The sequence below is a fragment of the Microplitis mediator genome, chromosome 3 (assembly GCF_029852145.1).
Source record: "Microplitis mediator isolate UGA2020A chromosome 3, iyMicMedi2.1, whole genome shotgun sequence".
NCBI lineage: Eukaryota > Metazoa > Arthropoda > Insecta > Hymenoptera > Braconidae > Microplitis > Microplitis mediator.
Window position 1 is genome coordinate 651,386 of NC_079971.1, and position 21,660 is coordinate 673,045.

Genomic DNA, 21,660 nt, shown 5'->3' on the forward strand with positions numbered 1-21,660 from the left:
AAAATATACTCGGTCTCAAAACACATAAACTTATAGATCGTTTGTGTTTATTTATATTTGAAATAAAAAGTTTATTTACCGGATGTCTCACACTGTCTATTAATCATTTAACCATTTGTGTCATCAAGATAATATTGTAAAGAATAGTTTTAGTAAAAAAAGTATAAAATAGAGTAAAAAAAGTAAATAAAGTAAATTTGCGAAGGTGGAAGTCGGGGGTGTAGAGGTGGTTCTTCCAGTGGCAGTAGAATCGCTAGCTAGGAAAGCTCGAACAAAGGAAAAAAATACTACACGGATAGTTTACTCAGGTGTTCTTACAAGAACAAGAAGAGACGAAGGTGCGGGTGGGGTTTTAGTGGGTATGTATGCCAACCTGGAGGGCGCAGGTGCGCGAAATTACAGCGCCGGCGCCAAAAAATACTACCCCCGAGCACACAAACTTGCACTTTGACACAAGTCCGAGTGGTTGTGTAAGTCAGTCTGAGGTGATAACGCGATTTCTATTGTTCTGTCCATCGCGAGTGTTCACGATCGGTTACCAATGACATTTAACTATTTTTAATAAATCTCAGGTCAGTTATTTCACTTAAATTATGCGCCAGTGAAAGTGATCCTGTGATTAATTTTTTTTTTCTTAATTAAACCGCAATTTATTTTCTCAAGAAATTTTTATTTCAAGAGATAATAAATTTTATCTTGATGTCAATTTAATCAGCTCATTATTATTGTTATCTAAAGTCGTTTTATTTTAGAGCAGTTTTGAGATAAAAATTAATTTTTAATTTTTAATTCTTTGGAAAAAATTTAGATCTAGATTTGAGTTTATCTGGGGCTCGATTGATCTAGATTTAGGAATCAGTCCTTGAGATCCAGGGACTAATGATTAAGATTCAGAACTCTAACATCTAAAGTTGAGGTTCCAATTACGGATTTAATCTGTCTTTTGAGTTGGATTACTCTGTTGTTTGAAATAAATTGTTTGAGACATGAATGAACAAGTAGAGAGCGTAAAGCATAAAGTACAACCAGATACATTAGAGGAAACGGGTGTCTTTGAAGTACGTGATAAAAATACCCATTGTAAGGGAGAATGGAATCAATACACTCATGAATTTTTGTTTTGCTTTTAACATTTTTTTAGCTGGTGTTAAAACGAGTAAATGGTGAGTCTGAGCACGTAACAAGTGGCTCTGTTTCACCAGCGCACGGGTTGAATCACTTGTTGTATGATCTCTGGCTATATATCGAGTATACTTTTATTTTTTTTATTATTTTATTAAGTATTTTCCTCTACAATGTCGGAATTTTATGTCAACTCTCATTTTTATTCTACGGAATTTTATTTTTATTTATCCAGTGATTTAATAATTACTATTAGGGGCAAAATGGATCATTGAATTTATATCTTTTTTTATAATTTACTGAGGGAAATGGGCGGGGTAAATTAGACAACGTGAAATTTTTATTAAAAATTTTTTTAGGCGGCCCAATTTGCCTCACATTGCAATAATTATTTTAGGAAATTAGGAATAGAAATAGGGACAAGGGTCTTATGTCTAAAAAATGTCCGAAATTTATGATAGTAAAGTTAGCAGACATTTAAAATTTAAAAAAAAATTTTTTAACAGATAAATAATGAAAAAAAAATATTTCTAAAAAAATGCACATGTCGGAAATTTTATAAATTATACGTGCAATTTTTCAAAATATTTTTTTTATTATTTATTTTTTTGTTAAGAAAATCCAAAAATTCTCAAATGTCTGCTAACTTTATTGTCATCCGAAATTTGGTTTTATGATTTAATCAAATTATGATTTAAAGAAACAATACAATTTGAAATTTGTCAAAATTTAATTTTTTTTATTATACCGTGAACTTTCAAAATAACTTGGAAAGTACTCTAGCGGTCGATCAAAGAAAATAATCAGACAACTTTCTTTGATTGCCGCAACACTTGAAGAAAATTCATCCGTCCAAAAGTTGTAATTTGTTACAACTTTCCGGGGGGCAAAGTGACCACCCAACAATTTATAGTAATTTAGTATCTTAGCAGATTATTTTCCAGAGCCGCGTCCCCATTTTTACTCTCCTTAATCAAAAATTTTATCTGTCCATCTTGCCCCCAAAATTTTAAAACACTCCAATAAATTAAAAACCGTAAAATAATTAAAAACAAATCAAATAATTAGTGACTAGAAATAAAATGTCGCTGAAAATTCTTGAAAGTTCACTTTACCCCCTTTTCTGTACAAGTGCAGAATAAAAGTGAATGTTGTATATAGATATTGCAGAATAAAATACATATAAAAATAATTTAAAAGATAAATCTAATACAAGAATAGACCCATAGAGATTTAAATAATCGTGCGTACAATCAGTGAACAGAACTCACTGTACTATACGCCAGTACTCGTTATACTTGTTTCTAACTTAAATAAAATACGTTATGTTATATCGCGTGATCCGTTGAAACTTGGCGTCATAAAATGCTCCACCCACCAGCACGCGCATACTTTTCACGCGTTTACTTTTCTGTCTGCACTAGTTTCATTCCCCGGTAAGATAATATTGCAAGAAGTCTTTAAATGTCGTGGAAAGTTTATCTGTAAAATAGTTGCGCTTGTACTTGCGCTTGGATTCATGAAACTAAGAAATGTATAAAACAAAAAAGCAAAAAAAACCAATGACCCGAGTTTTAACTCAAAGTTGGCTGCTCTTTGATATAATTCAATACCGACTTTAAAACTAAACTCAACTAAACTAAATTCATAAATTTTGTCATAATAAAATTATAATATTTTTAGCTCGATTTTATTTTTAATTGACTGTATATATATCTGTCATATATTTATATAATTTACTAATATTTTACCGTCAAGTTTTTATTTATTGATAGCTCTTTAAGGCCAAATTTACGTCTATTTTGACACGGGATGTAAAAAAACTCATTCATCCCTTGGCTCTCGTGACGTCGCTCAGACCAATGACAAGTCCGAGCATAAATATATATAAATTTTTATGTGAAATAATAAATATTGTCCTTCTAAATGACAAGATACATTTTATTTTATTTTATAAAAATTGTTTTCGTTATTAAAAATTGAAATTAATGAGGTGACTTTTTTTTTTTTGAATTTTTTTCAATTCGTGCAGACATAAATAAAAAAAGCGCGACGAGTGAGCACGAGACGATAAGACTAAAAATAATAATCTGTGGGTGAAAATGTCCATTTTTCGTTATTATTTAAAAATAAAAATTGACTCAAGAGATTAAAGAGTAGATGGGGAATTGAAACGGCATTCGTTAACGACAGTGACCCACTTTTTTGTCGGTAATAACGGTAATAAAAAAAATAATAAAGTGCGTAAGTTTCCTCTAAAATGAAATAGATGCAATTTATTTTTATAACAGCAAATTAAAAATTATAAAAGTTTTATGAGTTTTTAATCCTTACATTTTAATTTTTGAATATAAAAAAATGTTAATCAGGGCTGACGTCGGGTTACACTTGATGGTGACGATATCGAGCATATTAAAACTCATAGAGCTGGAAATTAATCGTGATTTGTGAGTTAATGGGTAAATCTTGGGTGATGAGTGAGTATAATCCTCAGATGAGCCATTTGATAACTTTATTGGCTCGCGTTTAATTTATGAAAACATATTTTGGATTTTAAATTACGTATTTTATCTATGAAATTTTTTTTAACGATTCTGAGCAAGTGCGCATGTGTACAAATGTACAAACTCTTGATTTTTTTGAAATTCATTAATCACTTTGAATATTTCTCCAGAAAATTTCAAAAATTTCCCAAATTTGAGGCCTTCAAAAATTTTGAGACCAATCTGTCAAGTTTTTGAATAAATCCAAAAATATGAATTTTTTTTTAAAGATTTTGAGCAAGTGCGCATGTGTACAAATGTACAAACTCTTGATTTTTTTGAAATTCATTAATCACTTTGAATATTTATTGAGAAAATTTCAAAAACTTCCCAAATTTGAGGCCTTCAAAAATTTTGAGACCAATCTGTCAAGTTTTTGAATAAATTCAAAAATATGAATTTTTTTTTAATGATTTTGAGCAAGTGCGCATGTGTACAAATGTACAAACTCTTGATTTTTTTGAAATTCATTAATCACTTTGAATATTTCTCCAGAAAATTTCAAAAACTTCTCAAATTTGAGGCCTTCAAAAATTTTGAGACCAATCTGTCAAGTAGTTTTTGAATAAATTCAAAAATATGAAATTTTTTTTAATGATTCCCGGGTCAGAAATAAAACTTGATTTAGACTTGGTTTACCAAGTCGAAATTTGGACCTGTTTTTTATAAGACTACCTCGACTTTTTTTTACGGAGATATAAAATACATTGAGTTTTCGCCTTGGTTTAGACTTAACTGGCTTACTTAGTCACGATTCAAGACGAAAAAGTTGAAATCAAGTCGAAATTGACTTCCCTGATTAAAAAAGAGAATCAAAAAGCATTAGAAAGAATTAATTTTTCAATATTTTTAATCCTTTTTAATACTACCAATCCTATCTTAAATATGGTCCCGGTACATGGCTCAATCCTTTTTAATTCTCTTTTTTAACCAGGGTTGGTTTAGACTCATCTTAAATTTTAAGACGAAAAAGTCAAGATCAAGTCGAAATTGACTTGGTTTAGACTTATTCGACTTAAAATACAAGGCGAAAAAGTCTAAATCAAGTCGAAATTGATTTGATTTAGACTTATTCGACTTAAATGATAAGGCGAAAAAGTCCAAACTACGGTGATATAATTTTTATAAATTAAGGCGAAAGTAAGGCAAATAAATAACTTTTTTTCAACTTGGTTCAGCAAGTCAAAAGTGACGTGAATGACTATCGTGCTCAAAGAAAGGACGAATGAGTTCAAACTAAGATCAAAAAATTCAAATAAGTTGAAACTAAGATGAAAAAAGTTCAAAAAGTTGAAAAAAATTTAATTTAAGTCGAAAAAGTCGAGATCTTATCGAAAAATCGTCAGCAAATCGATAACTCCAAAAGAAAATAAGGTAAAGCGAGCCTGAATCAAGTTTCATTTTTGACCCGGGTTCTGAGTAAGTGCGCATGTGTACAAATGTACAAACTCTTGATTTTTTTGAAATTCATTAATCACTTTGAATATTTCTTGAGAAAATTTCAAAAACTTCCCAAATTTTGAGGCCTTCAAAAATTTTGAGATCAATCTGTCAAGTAGTTTTTGAATAAATTCAAAAATAGAATTTCAAAAATTAATTTTTTATCAGCTTTTGGATTTTGTGCTGATATTCAAAGCCATGGTTTTGATAAATCTGATAAAATAAAAAATCTATTTATTTTTGATATATTTTTGTCGCGTTTTATATTCTCATGAAGTTGACGTCAGATGAATTTTTGAAAACCAGCGAGTGCACAATACGCGGTATCAAAGTAAATATTTTATGAACTCGGACATTAAAAATTTCCATACATACAGCATAAAGTTAAAAAAAAAAAACTTGAACGCAGATTGAGGATCCCTAGAATTATTATTTCATTTCCTGTTTCGTTACCGTGTATCTCCTTAGGGCAAAACGTAAAGTAGAATTGTAATTGCAGTCCTGAAAGCTTCTTTACAGCGTAGTCACGGTTCAAAAAGCTTTTTCCTTTACTTTGAATTTACTAGCGCACCTCGAAATACGATAGCGTCTCATCGGGCCCTGTAAATTAATTCCATAAAACAGTTTTATAACTGGGATATTAACTTTCTTGTCGGTCATCCACAAAAATCATGGCATGTCCGCGTAAAAAAACGTTAGAGAAAATACGAGAAATAAATAAATTAAATTGAATTGACGTTAAAATTAAAAACTAATGACAATAAAAAAAATTTATTAACATTTAATGAGTCAATAAAAATATTTACTTACAAGTACCTTTGGCAGCTCAAACAATAAAGCATTTTACGAGGCAATAAATGCTGAGCTAAATTGTAATCAATATGTGCTAAATTTAAATTTAATATTATAGATAATTAATCCTATTTTATCGCTTGCTAGAAATATCCTCGCCCATTTACAAGTCAATTAAAAATTTTCAAATGTTACGTTTTTAATTTTCTCTTGTTATTTACATTCTAAAGTAAAGAGTAATTAAATTTTTATTTTTATTTTCGACACAAATATTAATTAGTTCTAGAATTTAAAAAAAAATAGTGTGTGCAGTTGTCTCCCATGGGAGAAAATTTACAGGCCACTTTCCATTAAAATATATAGACAGTGTCATCTGCCCGCATCTGCCTCCATCTGCCTGTATCTGCCCGACGTCTATTACCAAAAAAATATAATTCTTTTTAGAGGTTTTGCGTTTTTTTCCACTAAAGGGCATCGTAATAAACAAAAAACGTTAGTATTGTATGGAGTTATCTCCAACAGGGAAAAAGTTATGGATTACTTTTCATAGACAGTCATCTTCATTTATCTTCATTCATCTTCATTCATCCTCATATGGGTCTGAATTCGAAAAATAAATTTTTCTTAGGACTTTTTTCTGTTTCTTCTACTAGAAGGCATCATAATGAACAAAAAACGTTTGTATTGTATGGAATTATTTCCAACAGGGAAAAAGTTATAGGCTACTCTTCATAGACAGTCATCTTCGCCAATCTTCACCCATCCGCACATGAGTTTGGATTCAAAAAATAAATTTTTCTAAAGACATTTGTCGGTTTTTCCTACTAGAGGGCATCATAATGAACAAAAAACGTTGGTATTGTATGGAGTTATTCCCAACAGAGAAAAAGTTACGGGCTACTCTTCATAGACAGTTATCTTCATATATCTTCATTCATCCTCATATGGGTCTGAATTCGAAAAATAAATTTTTCTCAGGGCTCTTTTGGGGTTTTTCTACTAGAGGGCATTGTAATGAACAAAAAATGTTTGTATTGTATGGAATTATTCCCAACAGGGAAAAAGTTACGGGCTACTCTTCATAGATAGTCATCCTCATTTGTCTTCATTCATCCTCATATGGGTCTGGATTCGAAAAATAAATTTTTTTTAAGACTTTTTTCCGTTTCTCCTACTAGAGGACATCATAATGAACAAAAAATGTTTATATTGTACGGAGTTATTCCCATCAGAAAAAATTTTCGGGTCTCTCTCCCTAAAAAACATAGACAGCGTCATCTGCCTGCATCTGCCCGACGTCGATTGCGAAAAAAATAATTTTTTTTCTAGAGATTTCGTGTTTTTTTCTACAAAAGGACATCGTAAGGAACAAAAAACCTTCTTGTTGTGCGGAGTTATCTCCCATAAAAAAATTTTACAAGCCTCTTACCATAAAAATACATATTCCGCGAAATTTTCCATTTCTCCCCTGGAAAAAAATTTCTTCTACAGCAACTGGAAGGTCGGATTAATAACGGTCCGTTTTGTCTGCCTTGTAATCAATTATTAAATTAGTACTCCCCTTATTAGCTCAGTATATAATTTAAATGCAAATACATTTATCTAAATAAAAAAGTATCATTTATTAATATCATAGATTAAATTGCTCACATATTATTCATATACATACAATGTATTACATATTCCTACTACCAATTAAATATTGTGTAACTAAATTAACTTTATGATAGTTATTAACACCCATAATATGTTACTGATACAAAAGATAAAAGGAAAACTAAAAGCAATCTTACGGGTATGGTCGTTATCGAAAGTTGGTTAATAACTCGGATAATACAGAACGTGTGGGTTGTGCTGTCGCAATTTATTGATAGTCAGGAATATGTCGGCTGTGCATATATCATATATATAAGTAAGGGACAATTAAATAATGTACACCCGAGTACAGTCTGCACTGTAACAGGAGGAATGGGCTAAAGTGTGCACGGATGGAAGATGATAATAAATGTTGTATTGATAGCATTAGAGTCGAGTTATAGCAGAGGTTGGAAGGTGATTTTCCGATGGAGAGTGCCTGGATTGAACTGGTTTCGCCTGTAAGCTTCGTGTTATACCCTTAAAATAAATTGAGCTATCGATCGAGGAGTATGTGCGGCTGGAGATGACGTTAGCTGTATGAATAGTTTCCCAAATGTAAATAGTTTATGTTTTAGTCAACGTTGCATAGACTTATATGTACATGTACATGTCTGACAAACTCGCTGGCTTTTATTTAGTACTCTCTGGGCGTACACAGACGTGAGTAGAATGCTATGACCTTCGCGTTTATTTTTTTACTTTATAATTAATTGCGTGTCAATGGTTGCTGGGTATGACGAAATTATGATTTATTGAGTGCACTTTTTTTTTTTCTGAATCTTGATTATTGTTCGAGATAATTAGACGTTTAGGGTGATCGCTGGAAAGGAAATTTTGTCCTCTATAATAATGCTCTTGTATAATATCTCGTAGGATCGATAGTTAAAGAGATATTTTAATATCTAGTTGAAGGAAAAAACATTTGCTCTTTATGGTAAAGTTGTTTAATTATTTAATTGTTTAAAGAGGCATAATTTTAAAACTATTGATTTTACGACATTTTTTTTTAGACAAAACTTGTAGATAATTAAATTAGCTTTCCAATGACCATATATTATGTATACTTATCTTATATATTTAACGATATATCGATAAAAGTCGCGTTAAAAATTTCTTGGCGAGAATTTTTTTTTTTTTTTTTTTTTCTCAGAGGATTTATTATGAGTATCTGTGAACAGGGAGTTAAAATGGTCTCAGTACAATTGAAGTAAATCGGATGTACATTATTCCACAATTTTATTTCAAACAATGTGTTTTCTGTGTCGTCTTGTCAATATAATGGAGTAGAGGGAGATTGAATATTTAAAGATCCAGCTCTTGAGTGGAGGTAATTGTGCCGGAGGAAGTGCATTCATGGATAGGCTTATCTTCTGTTCTCGAGGCTAAAGTGAGACATATCGATTGCTAAAGCCGATAATGGATGTAACGAATAAATGTACAGATAAAAAAAAAATAATAAACAATAGATATTTTACGGCTTAAATATTTCACTTACTGGCTCCGCTATAAATCAGGAAAATTTTTAATTCTGAAATATTGCGATTATTATTTCGCAAAGATCCGAGTACTCGGGATAGCATTCAGTACTTGAATTGTTGGCACATAACTTTTTATCTGTGTACTCTTCGTTGCTAAGTATACTTTTATTTAAGTACTATTTACACTCTAGTTAATTTCCTCCTCCGGGGATTATTATTGTAATTTTTTTGAGGAAAACCTTCGGGTACTTAGAGCACTAGTAAACTTATGAGTACTTACTATACCGTATATTCTTATTAACGCTGGAAAAATGGAAAATTTATTCATGACGATGAAATATTTCCTGAGAGAAAATTTCTTTTGAATTGTTCGATAAAAAATTCTATCGAGTTGAATTTATTTATTTATCTTATTTTTTTTTTAATGGAAATGCTGACATACATCGGAACTGGAAAATTTAACAGATTTTTCAGGCAATAAATCAGGATTGAATTGTATAAATTGCGATTTACTTTTTGTTTGATAAAAAAATTTCAAGTGTAAGTTAAAGTGATTTTTTTTTTAACTTCAAAGTGCACTTGCAGTTGGTTTTGAAATAAAAGCTTTCAAGTTTTTAATTGATTTTGTAATGAATTAGAAAAAAAATTTTTTAAACGAATTAAATTTTTTTTTCCTGTTCAATATTTTGATTTTTTTCAAAATTGCCTTATTCAATAAATTTTTTTTTTTAATCTATCGACCTAATAAATTTATAAATACACTGTAAAAAATCACCGAGGTACGTCCAAGTGGTGAAGGTGTTAAAATTATCGGTGTTAAATTTACCCCCGAAAGCGGTGTTAAAATAACGCTGCCACCGGTGTAAATATTCTGTACCGGTGTTAAAAGAACGCCGCCGCCGGTGTAGATATTTTTCACCGGTGTTAAAATATTTTGCTTTGTGAATATTTTTACTTACTCGATCACTATACTTGTTAATAAATGATATTTTTTATTAATTTTCATGAAGAATTGACATTTTTCGTGTTTTATAATTATTAAAGTTAATACTCCAAGCGGACGCAATTTGCCCGCTTTTACACCGGTTACCCCGCTTTTACACCGATATTATTCCGTTTTTACACCAGTTACCCCGCTTTTTACACCGGTTTTACTCCGTTTTTACACCAGTTACCCCGCTTTTACACCGGTTTTACTCCGTTTTACACCAGTTACCCCGCTTTTACACCGATATTATTCCGTTTTTACACCAGTTACCCCGCTTTTACACCGATATTATTCCGTTTTTACACCAGTTACCCCGCTTTTTACACCGGTTTTACTCCGTTTTTACACCAGTTACCCCGCTTTTACATCGGTTTTACTCCGTTTTACACCAGTTACCCCGCTTTTACACCGATATTATTCCGTTTTTACACCAGTTACCCCGCTTTTACTCCGTTTTACACCGGTTACCCCGCTTTTACACCGATATTATTCCGTTTTTACACCAGTTACCCCGCTTTTACACCGGTTTTACTCCGCTTTTACACCGGTTACCCCGCTTTTACACCGATTTTACTCCGCATTTACACCGGTTACCTCGCTTTTACACCGGTATTTTTAACACCGGTGAATTACTTCTCCTACACCGGTGTAATTTAATTTTAACACCGGGCTGAGTTAAAACGAGTCCATTTTCAACACCGCTCTTTTTACAGTGTAATTTTTTTAACAAAAAAAAAAGTAGGTCGAGCAAAACACGATTAGCAATTAGCGCAATTGAAATAAGTAACAAGTAAGTTTAGTAACCTAGTGAGATTAAAGCTGAAAAATGTACTTCCATTAGTATTTCGCTTATTCGATTTAAATAACTCGATCGCCTGAGATAAAAGCAATTTTAGTTTCTCGACATGGTTTTTTGTTCTTTTGTAGTTGGCAATTTGAACAAATGGCACATACTCCCCAGTGGTTTAAACGCAAGCTCAATAAGTAAACGAGAAATTGAAAAATAAGTGCACTGCTGTATGTGCTGAAAGAATTTCGCGAAAGAAAAAAAATTCACCTCATGCCTTCTAAGACTGGAAACCTTTGGATCCAATTCTCGGGTCTACTTGAATTTCTTCAGCTCAGCTATTTTTATTTTATATAAATAATTTTCATTCATACGTGTGCGGCCTACCAAGTGTCAGTTTTATCAATAAAATTTTTTTTTTCAGTCAATATTTTCAAAAATAAATAAACGAATAAATTACACCCACGCGAAATGAAAATATACCAACGTCACAGGGTTTTGTTTATAATTAAAATCATACAGGGAAATATTTTTTTTTGATTCAATCTCTTGCCCTTAAAGTTTTCTCCCATTCCGGGTTTTTCAATAAATGTCCAAACTTTTATCGCCATTATTTCCTCTTATCTTTCTATTATTTTCCCGTGTCTCCAACTATACTAGACATTCATTGTTTCATGTTGGACATTTAGAACTTTTGAGATGGAAATTTATGTTATTCAAAAAAGAAAAATAATTTAAACAGAAATTTAATTCACGGGAGAAAAATCATTTACAAGATAACGGGAAAATCGATAATTAATAAAATTTTTTTTAAATTACTAGAGGAAAAGTTTAATTCGGAATATGAATATTTTTTTTAGTAATTATTGAAAAAATTCGGTTGAGTGAACAAAAAGTTATTGAAAGATGTGGAAATATTATTTTTATTATTTGAAATTCGGAGATAATTAAAAATAGAAATAGATAAATTTTTAATATTCGAAAAAATGGGCAGTGAAACGAAAAATGGAAAAAATTGAAAATTTAGTTTTCGTCCTTTGATATTTTAATTAAATATTAAATTTTTTTTTGCGGTATAGAGGTAGAGTTTTGTTTGACAAAAGTAATCATATATTTTATTACAATTCGGTTCACCGGGTAAACTAAATAGTGGGCTATTGAAAAAAATCACATTTTCTTTTACATTTTGTTGAAAATGCAAACAAAGTTATTTTGTATATTTAATATACCCAGTGGCAAATGCCACTGAATATTTTTTACAAAAGAATATTCAAAAACTAGCAAATTGGACGCGAGGTAAAATTACCCTATTTTTTTTTGTAAATTTAATTTTCATTAAAAAATTTATTTGAATTTCTAATGTCAATAGAATCGTGCGTTTAAATTTTTTTCATGCCCATTTTTTCCCTTTTTATTTTACTCTTTCTTCGTTATCATAAAACCCAAAAAAATTCTATCCATTTTTAATACCCAGTAAACTATCACCTCAATTAATCTTCTAGCCTACAGAGACCTAAAGCCCATTAAACTCTTTTTGTAGCCGGAAAAAAGTTAAAACGAGTGGATATGAATTCCCAAGACATTTTCAATCCTTGCCTCCGCACATCCTCAATAAAAAAATCGGCCTGTCAGTTGACCCTGCGGGCCAGCCCCAAAACTTCCCGCTGTTTTCGAGCTCAAGAACTTCCCGTTGTTTTCGAAAAAAAACGTTTTTCTACATTTTTTCTCAAACGAATAAACCGATTGAGACGGTTGAGGTGGCAATCGACGCATTTTATCAAGTTCTAAAGCTGATCAAATTTTGAATTCGATTTATCGAGTCGTTTTTGAGAAATTCCAAAAAAACAAAAAATTTTTTTTTCAATTCTTTCGACAAAGGTTTCTCTTGAATGAATGAACCGATTTTGATGGTTGAGGTGTCATTCGACGCGGCTTATAAAGCTCTAGAGCCCAGTCCATTTTGGAATTAATCCATCGAGCACATTAAAAGTTATCCAAAAAAAACATTTTTGAAAAAATTGAATTTTTTGGAATATCTCTGAACGAGCCCTACCGATCAAGCTCAATTTCTCATAGCTTCAAGATATTGACAAGCCGCGTCGAATGACACCTTAAAGTTCAAAATCGGTTCATCCGTTCAAAAGATACAGGTATTTACATACGTACGTACATACATACACTCGGACATCATCTTGAAATTAGTCAGAATAGCTTCCTAGGACCTCAAAACGTCGACATCTGATGGAAATTCGATTTTCGTAAGTCGGACCGAAACCAATAACTCCTCAAATTTTTTAAAATTTACAATTTTCTTAGCGGGAAGTTAAAAATCAAAATCTAAAAAGTTCATCCCTCACTTTTCCAAAAAAACCCTTCTGCCTTTCATACAAAATAAAAAATAAATAAAAATATATGACAGTATCATAGAACGCACATCTGATAATTGTATAAAACCGGAAGCAACCCATTACCCGGTCGCAGAGCAGAGGCTGGAAGCAAATGACGATGCGAGTAACCCAGGTCTCGGTACATAACATCAGAGATACCTCTGGCAATACGTACCAGTAACAACACCAGTGTCATATCATATGTCCAATATATATTTATAATAATAATATACATTCGCTTTATGTTTATCTCCGTTAATCTGATTGACCTTGTTATCTATTTGTTGCTTATCGTCGTTTCATAATAATAATAACAGTAATCATAATATTAGCATTAGTAATAAACAAGTGATCTATATTTTTAAATATATTAAATATATAAAAAAAAAATTCGCATTTTAAAATACGTCCCTGAAACATGAAAGTTTAATCATTATTATTACACTACTTTTTAATACTTAGTGATAAAGTGATTTTGTAATATCTTTTGAAATATATATATATGCATGTTCATATACATTTATATATTTCTTTTTCTTACGGATGTGTAGAGTGAATGGAAATAATAATTAACATGCGATGAAGTTTATTACGTACAATGATTAATTAATTAATTAATTATTATTAATTAAATCAATTGTAATTACCTGTGTATTACTATTAATATTGTGTTTAATTATGTTTTAATAATAGATATGCCGTGGGATAAATAATGAAGATGGGAACCAGTAGTTGTAGATAAGAAAAAAAAATAAATATAAGAGAATTGAAATAAATAGAAGAACAATAATTCGTTTGAGAAGAAAGTGAGGAAGTTTCGAAAAAATTTAATACGAAGTGAAGATGAAGAAAATTATGACATGGATGACGTGGATTGTTGTAATTATTTGCGTGGGCGGAGGGCTGGGGCAGACAATCGCGAGGTGTCCGAATCAGGCTGACATTAGACCGTGCTCGTGTTCGGTTAAAAAAAATGGACTGGATGTCATTTGCGAGAGCACGGACCATCTGCATATAACTTCCGCGCTGACGGCGTTAAAAACACAGAACGCGGTTATTTTTTATCTTAAATTGAGACACAACAATTTGCCTAAGCTACAAGGGTTCATTTTTCTGGGACTGGTGGTACAGCATCTGGCGATTCACAACAGCAGTTTGGCTACGGTTGAAGAATCCTCGCTTAGTTCAATTGGTAAGTTACTTAATTTTGTTTTGGAATTTTTTAAAAAATAGTTGAGATGAAATTACTTTTATTTAGAGTTTCTCAGTAAGTTAAGATAAATTGACGTTGTGGGAGGTCTTCATAGAGGAAATTCAATTTCCTACAGCTTTGGTCTCCGTTAAATATTTTCTAGGATCGATATTTTTAAAGATATAGTCGTTTTAAGTATAAACTCTGATTATATATATTATATACTTTTTTAAAAATTATCAAATTGTTCAAACGGCTGTAACTTTTGAACTAGTAGTTTCAGGAGAATTTTTACTGAAACTAAAATTGTAGGGAATTAAATTTCCTACAATTTTTGTATCAATAAAAATTGTTGTAGGATCAATGTTTGAAAAGATATAGCCGTTTTAAGTATAAACTCTGATTATATATATTATATACTTTTTTAAAAATAATCAAATTGTTCAAACGGCTGTAACTTTTGAACTAGTCGTCTTAGGAGAATTTTTACTGAGACTAAAATTGTAGGGAATTAAATTTCCTACAATTTTTGTATCAATAAAAATTGTTGTAGGATCAATGTTTAAAAAGATATAGCCGTTTTAAGTATAAATTGTAGATTTGGTATTTTTGGAAAAATAATCAAAAGCTTTAATTAGCTGTAACTTTTTAACGATCGATCGCACAGTAATTTTTGTCATTACCGAAATTGTAGGAAATTAAATTCCCTTTCTAATGACCATAAACAACATGAATCTACCTCATATATTTGACAAGTTATAAGTAACCAAATAAAATAGTATAGTTATTATTGTCACAATTGTCAAAACGTACCTAGACCTCATTAACTCAATTTAATTTACAATTTTCATTTATGTAGAGCCCATTTATATAATAATAATAATAATTATTATTATAGGAAAAGGACTTACTCAACTAGATTTATCACAAAATTCCCTGGCAGCTGTTCCATCATCAGCGCTGACAAACCTTCACGCCCTCATTATTCTGAATTTAAATAGAAACAAAATTCGTGAGTTGCGTAGTAAATCATTTGCTGGACTGGACACTCTGGAAATACTGAGTTTATATGAAAATAAAATAAGCGTAATTGATCCAGATGCATTCAAAGGCCTTGACGAGTAAGATTAAACTAATATATTTATATTAAAAATTTAAATATTTAAATATGTCGCAAAAATGATTAAAATTGCATTACCGCTTTGGTATGTCGTCAAAAAGTTTCATTTCAAAGGACTAAATATTCTCGGCACTCGTGTATTTTATTATTTATTACACCGTATATGAGTAACGCAATTTAAAGCTTTCATTACATTGCTCGTGTCTACCTCTATCATTATTATTATTATTATTGTTACTGCTACCGGTACTATTTCATTTAAACCAAATATTTTATTTTATTTATTTACAATTTACGAAGTCGGAAATTAAAACGACTGAATCTCGGAGGAAATCTTCTGACAAACATACCGACCTCTGCACTATCATCCCTGGATGTTTTGAAAAAACTGGAGATGCAGGAAAACAGAATTTCAACTATCAAAGAAGGAGACTTTGAAGGTATTATATTTTTTAATAAACAACTTGTCATATATTTTTAGACTTTATTTATGTTTATTTGCTTCCCTTTCATGGGTTTATATTGACAAGAAAAAGGGACAGTCTCTTGTGGAAAGGAATGAAAAATTTATTAAATTATAGAGGACGGAACCCGAGGATAGGAAATTTATTTTTTTTAATTCCTGGAATATTTACAGTTAATTTTTTTTTTTTAAATGAGAAAGCGGGAAAAGTTTAATTTCAAAATAAACATTGTACATGCAAGTTATACTTTTAGGTAAATATTTTATTTCAGCTTCAGTTTTTTTTTTTTTTTTTTATGCAAATATTTATTATTTTCCGGTTAGCTGAAATTAAATATTCCGCGTTAATATTTTATCGACCCAAGTTGTGAAACTAAAAAATTATAACTTTACTTCAAACATTTTTTTTTTTTTAATAAATCGGAGCAAAGGAATATACTGACGTCAATAAAAATTCCAATATTTCTGTTCAGAAAGTGAAATTCTGTACACGGAAAGAAAATCATGGCAGCGGTTCCCATAATTTTGTGAAATTTTTTCCTATACCATCATAGGAATTACGACCATAAATTATGGGAGCGGTTCCTATAATTATAGGAATGTTTCCCATAATTATAGGAATAGTTCCTATAATTATAGGAATGGTTCCTATAATTTATAGGAATACTTTCTATAATATTATAGGAACCATTCCCATAATATTATAGGAATGATTCCCATAATGCAATTGGAATGGTTCGTATACCATTATGGGAATCATTCCCATAATATTATGGGAATAGTTTCCATACTATTATAGGAACCATTCCTATAATATTATGGGAATGGTTCCCATTTTATCATGAAAAAATTAATTTAAAGAAGTGTGGTAATTACTTCTACAATACACAGGAATATTATTAAACATAAAAACAAAAATTCAAACATTGAAAAAAAAAATCGTATTTGGCAAAAAAACATTAAAATTTTTAACAAGAATTTTTTGTTAGCACAAAACATTCAAGAAAATTCAAATTTTGGGAAATTTCTACACTATTGTGCAAAAAAAAAATTTTATGATATTATAGGGAGGGTTCCCATAACATTATGGGAATAGTTCCCATAATATTATAGGAATAGTTCCTATATCATTATGGGAACCATTTCCATAATGGTATGGGAACTATTCTCATACTATTATGGGGATGGTTCCCATAATATATGGGAACCATCCCTATAGTAGTATAGGTACTATTCCCATACCATTATGGGAACTATTCCCATGCCATTATGGGAACCATTCCCGTAATGGTATGGGAACTATTCTCATACTATTATGGGGATGGTTCCCATAATATATGGGAACCATCCCTATAGTAGTATAGGTACTATTCCCATACCATTATGGGAACTATTCCCATGCCATTATGGGAACCATTCCCGTAATGGTATGGGAACTATTCTCATACTATTATGGGGATGGTTCCCATAATATATGGGAACCATCCCTATAGTAGTATAGGTACTATTCCCATACCATTATGGGAACTATTCCCATGCCATTATGGGAACCATTCCCGTAATGGTATGGGAACTATTCTCATACTATTATGGGGATGGTTCCCATAATATATATGGGAACCATCCCTATTGTAGTATAGGTACTATTCCCATACCATTATGGGAACTATTCCCATGCCATTATGGGAACTATTCCCATGCCATTATGGGAACCATTCCCGTAATGGTATGGGAACTATTCTCATACTATTATGGGGATGGTTCCCATAATATATGGGAACCATCCCTATAGTAGTATAGGTACTATTTCCATACCATTATGGGAACTATTCCCATGCCATTATGGGAACCATTCCCGTAATGGTATGGGAACTATTCTCATACTATTATGGGGATGGTTCCCATAATATATGGGAACCATTCCTATAGTAGTATAGGTACTATTCCCATACCATTATGGGAACCATTCCCATAATGCATAACAAAACTTCCCATAATTTTCTTTCCGTGTAGGAAAAAAAATATCCTTGTATCCATATCAGAATTTAATGCCCTTATCACTGATAAGAAAAATAAACTCCCGATTTTCTGGATACAAAAATTAAAACTGATGCTGCAAAATAAGCAGTTGAGGTAAAATTACCAATAGAAAAAAGTATGGGTCGTTTTTAGGTAAATCACTCGATGTCAGATAACATTTGACAATTCGTGGTAAAAAAAGACGTAATTTATTAGTGTAGATTACATGTCGCGTGGTCGCGAGAAACCATTTCACGGGTTTTAAATCTCGGGTAACATGACCCAACATCACATTCATTCTTGTATGTATAACTTTTTATGCGGACATTATTTTCTAGTTTATAGTTCATTTTTCCATCCTCATATATATAAAAGATACTTAAAGTATAGTTAAAGCTTTAGCCATTTTACTCTCATGCGAACGTGAATTTTTCAATGAACTTTTACTATCTCGGTCACTGATCTCACATAGACGTAGTGCTTTTAAATTAGCTTTCATCAAATTCATAAGATGCACTCAGGTATTGCATATTCATATTTATAACCATTATAAGTAGATTAAAGTAAAAAAAAATATGAACAGAACTCGAATAGACAGAATGTAAATGAGAGGATAGAGAATGCGATTAAATGAAACAACTAGGGATTTTTTTAAGCGAGTGCAGGATAAACTACTCCTACAAAAAGCTCTATAAAACATCCCTGCTCTGTGTTATCTCACATTTTTTGTTTTTATCTTTCATTCGCTTTTACGGCCACAATAGAGCTATGAATTTTTATGGGATACTTAAAATTATTGCGGCTGAAAAATAGTTTTATTGTTACTTAACCCGAATAATTATCAATTTAAGCGGTTTCTTGAGTGTAAACTGTAACGATGTAACGGGCCTTTATTTTAACGCTTGATTAAAATTGTTTTTTAACGCAGGATTAAAAAGTTTGGACTCGCTGGTATTGGCGCATAATCAAATTCGCCAAGTACCGGCTAGAGTATTTTCACACTTGACGCAATTAAACTCTTTGGAACTCGAAGGCAATAGAATTACTCATGTTGATCCCGATGCTTTTATCGGATTAGAGGGTAAATAAATTTTAAATACTCCATTTTAATCGATTATCATATTTTTCCATAAGTTGAGATATATAGATATTGTAGGTGATGTTTGAAAAGGAAATTTAATTTCTTACAATTACGGTGTCATTGAAAATTTTTGTAAAACAAATATTTTTGAAGATATGGCCATAATAAGTGTAAATTACGAATTTTATATTTTTGGAAAAATAATCAAAACGTTTAAGCGGCTGTAACTTTTAAGGAATTGATTTTCGAAAAATTTTTGTAAGAACTAAAGTTTTAAGAAATTTAATTTTCTACAATTTCAATTTCATTGAAAATTTTTGTAAAATCAATATTTTAGAAGATATGGTTATAATAAGTGTAAATTATGAATTTTATATTTTTGGAAAAATAATCAAAACGTTTAAGCGGCTGTAACTTTTAAGGAATTGATTTTCGAAAAATTTTTGTAAGAACTAAAGTTTTAAGAAATTTAATTTTCTACAATTTCAATTTCATTGAAAATTTTTGTAAAATCAATATTTTAGAAGATATGGTTATAATAAGTGTAAATTATGAATTTTATATTTTTGGAAAAATAATCGAAACGTTTAAGCGGCTGTAACTTTTAAGGAATTGATTTTAAAAAATTTTTTGTAAGAACTAAAGTTTTAAGAAATTTAATTTTCTATAATTTCGGTATCATTAAAAATTTTTGTAAAATCAATATTTTAGAAGATATGGTTATTTTAAGTGTAAAATAAAGTTTAGATTTTTGAAAAAATAATTAAAACCTTTAATCGACTGTAACTTTTAAAAAATTGGTTTGAGAAAAATTTTAATGAGTACTAAAGTTTTAAGAAATTAAATTTCCTTTTTGGTAATCACCTATGGCGTCTACTTATCTCATTTATTTTTAAGAGTTAAAATAAAAAAATTTTTTATCACAGAAAATCTTCAATATCTGAGACTGGGAGAAAATAATCTGCACGTAATACCGAGCGATGCACTTCGACGTCTTCACCGTCTCCGGCACCTGGATCTTAGATCTAATAACATAACATATCTTCCGGAGGACGCGTTTGCAGGATACGGCGATTCCATATCCTTTCTCAATCTTCAGAAAAATTTGTGATTATCTCAAAAGACATTTTCCTGCTCTCCTTCCAATCCAATTATTACTTTTTTCCAACTAAAATAATTATTTTTATAGAATTAAAATTTTACCGCCCACGATATTCGACAATTTGAATTCGCTCCAGTCACTAAATTTGGGAAATAACAAACTCACTCACATTCCCGAAGAAATAACCGAAGGAATGATCGATACTCTAGTTATGATCGACATAACAGGTAAATTAATTTTTGTAAAACCGCACAGAAAAAAAAGTTATCTTGAGTCAAGAAAATATTTTTGGAGACAAACGTTTTTGGGAACCAAGTCACGATTTTCTTGAGCCAAGAAAATTTGTCTTGGTTAAAAAAAATTCGTCTTGGTCGGAGATTTCTACTTTATCTGAGAAAATTTAAGTCTCCAAAAAAATTTTCTTGAATCAAGAATATTTACCTTCAGTCAAGAATTTTTTTTTTCCGTGCGCGAAACCGCGAATTTTTAATAAAAATTTTTAAAAAAATTACAGATAATCCTTTAATTTGTACATGTGACCTCCAATGGTTTCCCTACTGGTTAAAAAATTTAAAAGGTCAAGACGACGACACAATGTCGAAAAAACGTACAGTCTGCATGATGTTAAATGAAAGACGTGAGTACGTGCTCCAGAATTTACCTCTCGAGAAAATGGGTTGCGTTAGTAAAACTGGTAAAATATCATCATCTTCAAATGTTATTGCGTTTCACCATCTCTACATAGTCCCGGTACTCCATTTTGTTAACGTTATAACCTCAAAATTGTTTCAGTAACATCACTAAATAAATATATTTAGTAATAACAATAGCTCTGCAACAACAATTACAGTTGCAATTACTATTTCAACAAATACTTTAGTATGTTATTGAATTATTTCTTAACAAAAACAAATATTCCACTTAACTTGTGTTTATTTATCATTATTACACATTCATGAATTTTTCATTTCTCACGATACTTTCACCTCTATGTAAAGAAAGCAATTATACTAGACAATGAGAAACTAACGTGAAAAATTATACCATTTTAAATATATAATGATTACAATTAAATTTACTCGGACAATCTGCAACTAATTATTAAAATTTTAAGAAAAATTAGAAAAAAAAAAAAATACAAAGTCTTATACATATCAAATGGTTGCCAACTATTTTTAAAAAATATTTTTTCTTTTAATAAAATTGTCAAATTCCTACATATCAATTTTTCAAAAAAAAATTTTATTTTGAGTTTCGATATTTTTGGAGGCTGCTCTAAAGACAAAAATAAGGGGTAAAATGGGCTGTCAAAAATTAAAAAAAAAATATTTTTCTTTTAATAAAATTGTTAAATTCCTTCATATCAATTTTTCAAAAAAAAATTTTTATTTTGAGTTTCGATATTTTTGGAGGCTGCTCTAAAGACAAAAATAAGGGGTAAAATGGGCTGTCAAAAATTTAAAAAAATATTTTTTCTTTTAATAAAATTGTCAAATTCCTACATATCA

General features: G+C 30.5%; 1 protein-coding gene across 2 annotated transcripts; it reads left to right on the forward strand.

Annotated features, from left to right (window-relative positions):
- Nucleotides 1-416: 416 nt before the first annotated feature.
- On the forward strand, nucleotides 417-21,271 carry LOC130665033 (leucine-rich repeat-containing G-protein coupled receptor 5). Of its 2 annotated transcripts, none has more exons than XM_057465276.1 (8): nucleotides 417-572; nucleotides 13,869-14,367; nucleotides 15,266-15,488; nucleotides 15,788-15,927; nucleotides 18,898-19,050; nucleotides 19,977-20,157; nucleotides 20,240-20,379; nucleotides 20,667-21,271. In XM_057465276.1, the coding sequence occupies exons 2-8, from the start codon at nucleotides 14,019-14,021 to the stop codon at nucleotides 20,945-20,947; spliced, it is 1,467 nt and encodes a 488-aa protein (XP_057321259.1). In that variant the 5' UTR covers nucleotides 417-572; nucleotides 13,869-14,018; the 3' UTR covers nucleotides 20,948-21,271. The 2 variants fall into 2 exon arrangements, with proteins under 2 accessions (XP_057321259.1, XP_057321260.1); XM_057465277.1 differs by lacking the exon at nucleotides 417-572 and adding an exon at nucleotides 13,750-13,768.
- The last annotated feature ends 389 nt before the right edge of the window (nucleotides 21,272-21,660 follow it).

Bases quoted from the DNA above. Each gene is read 5' to 3' on its own strand.
- LOC130665033 (XM_057465276.1), top strand. From the start codon at position 14,019: ATGAAGAAAATTATGACATGGATGACGTGGATTGTTGTAATTATTTGC. The intron at 20,158-20,239 runs GTGATTATCTCA...TTATTTTTATAG, and splicing joins CTCAATCTTCAGAAAAATTT to AATTAAAATTTTACCGCCCA. The intron at 20,380-20,666 runs GTAAATTAATTT...AAAAAATTACAG, and splicing joins AGTTATGATCGACATAACAG to ATAATCCTTTAATTTGTACA.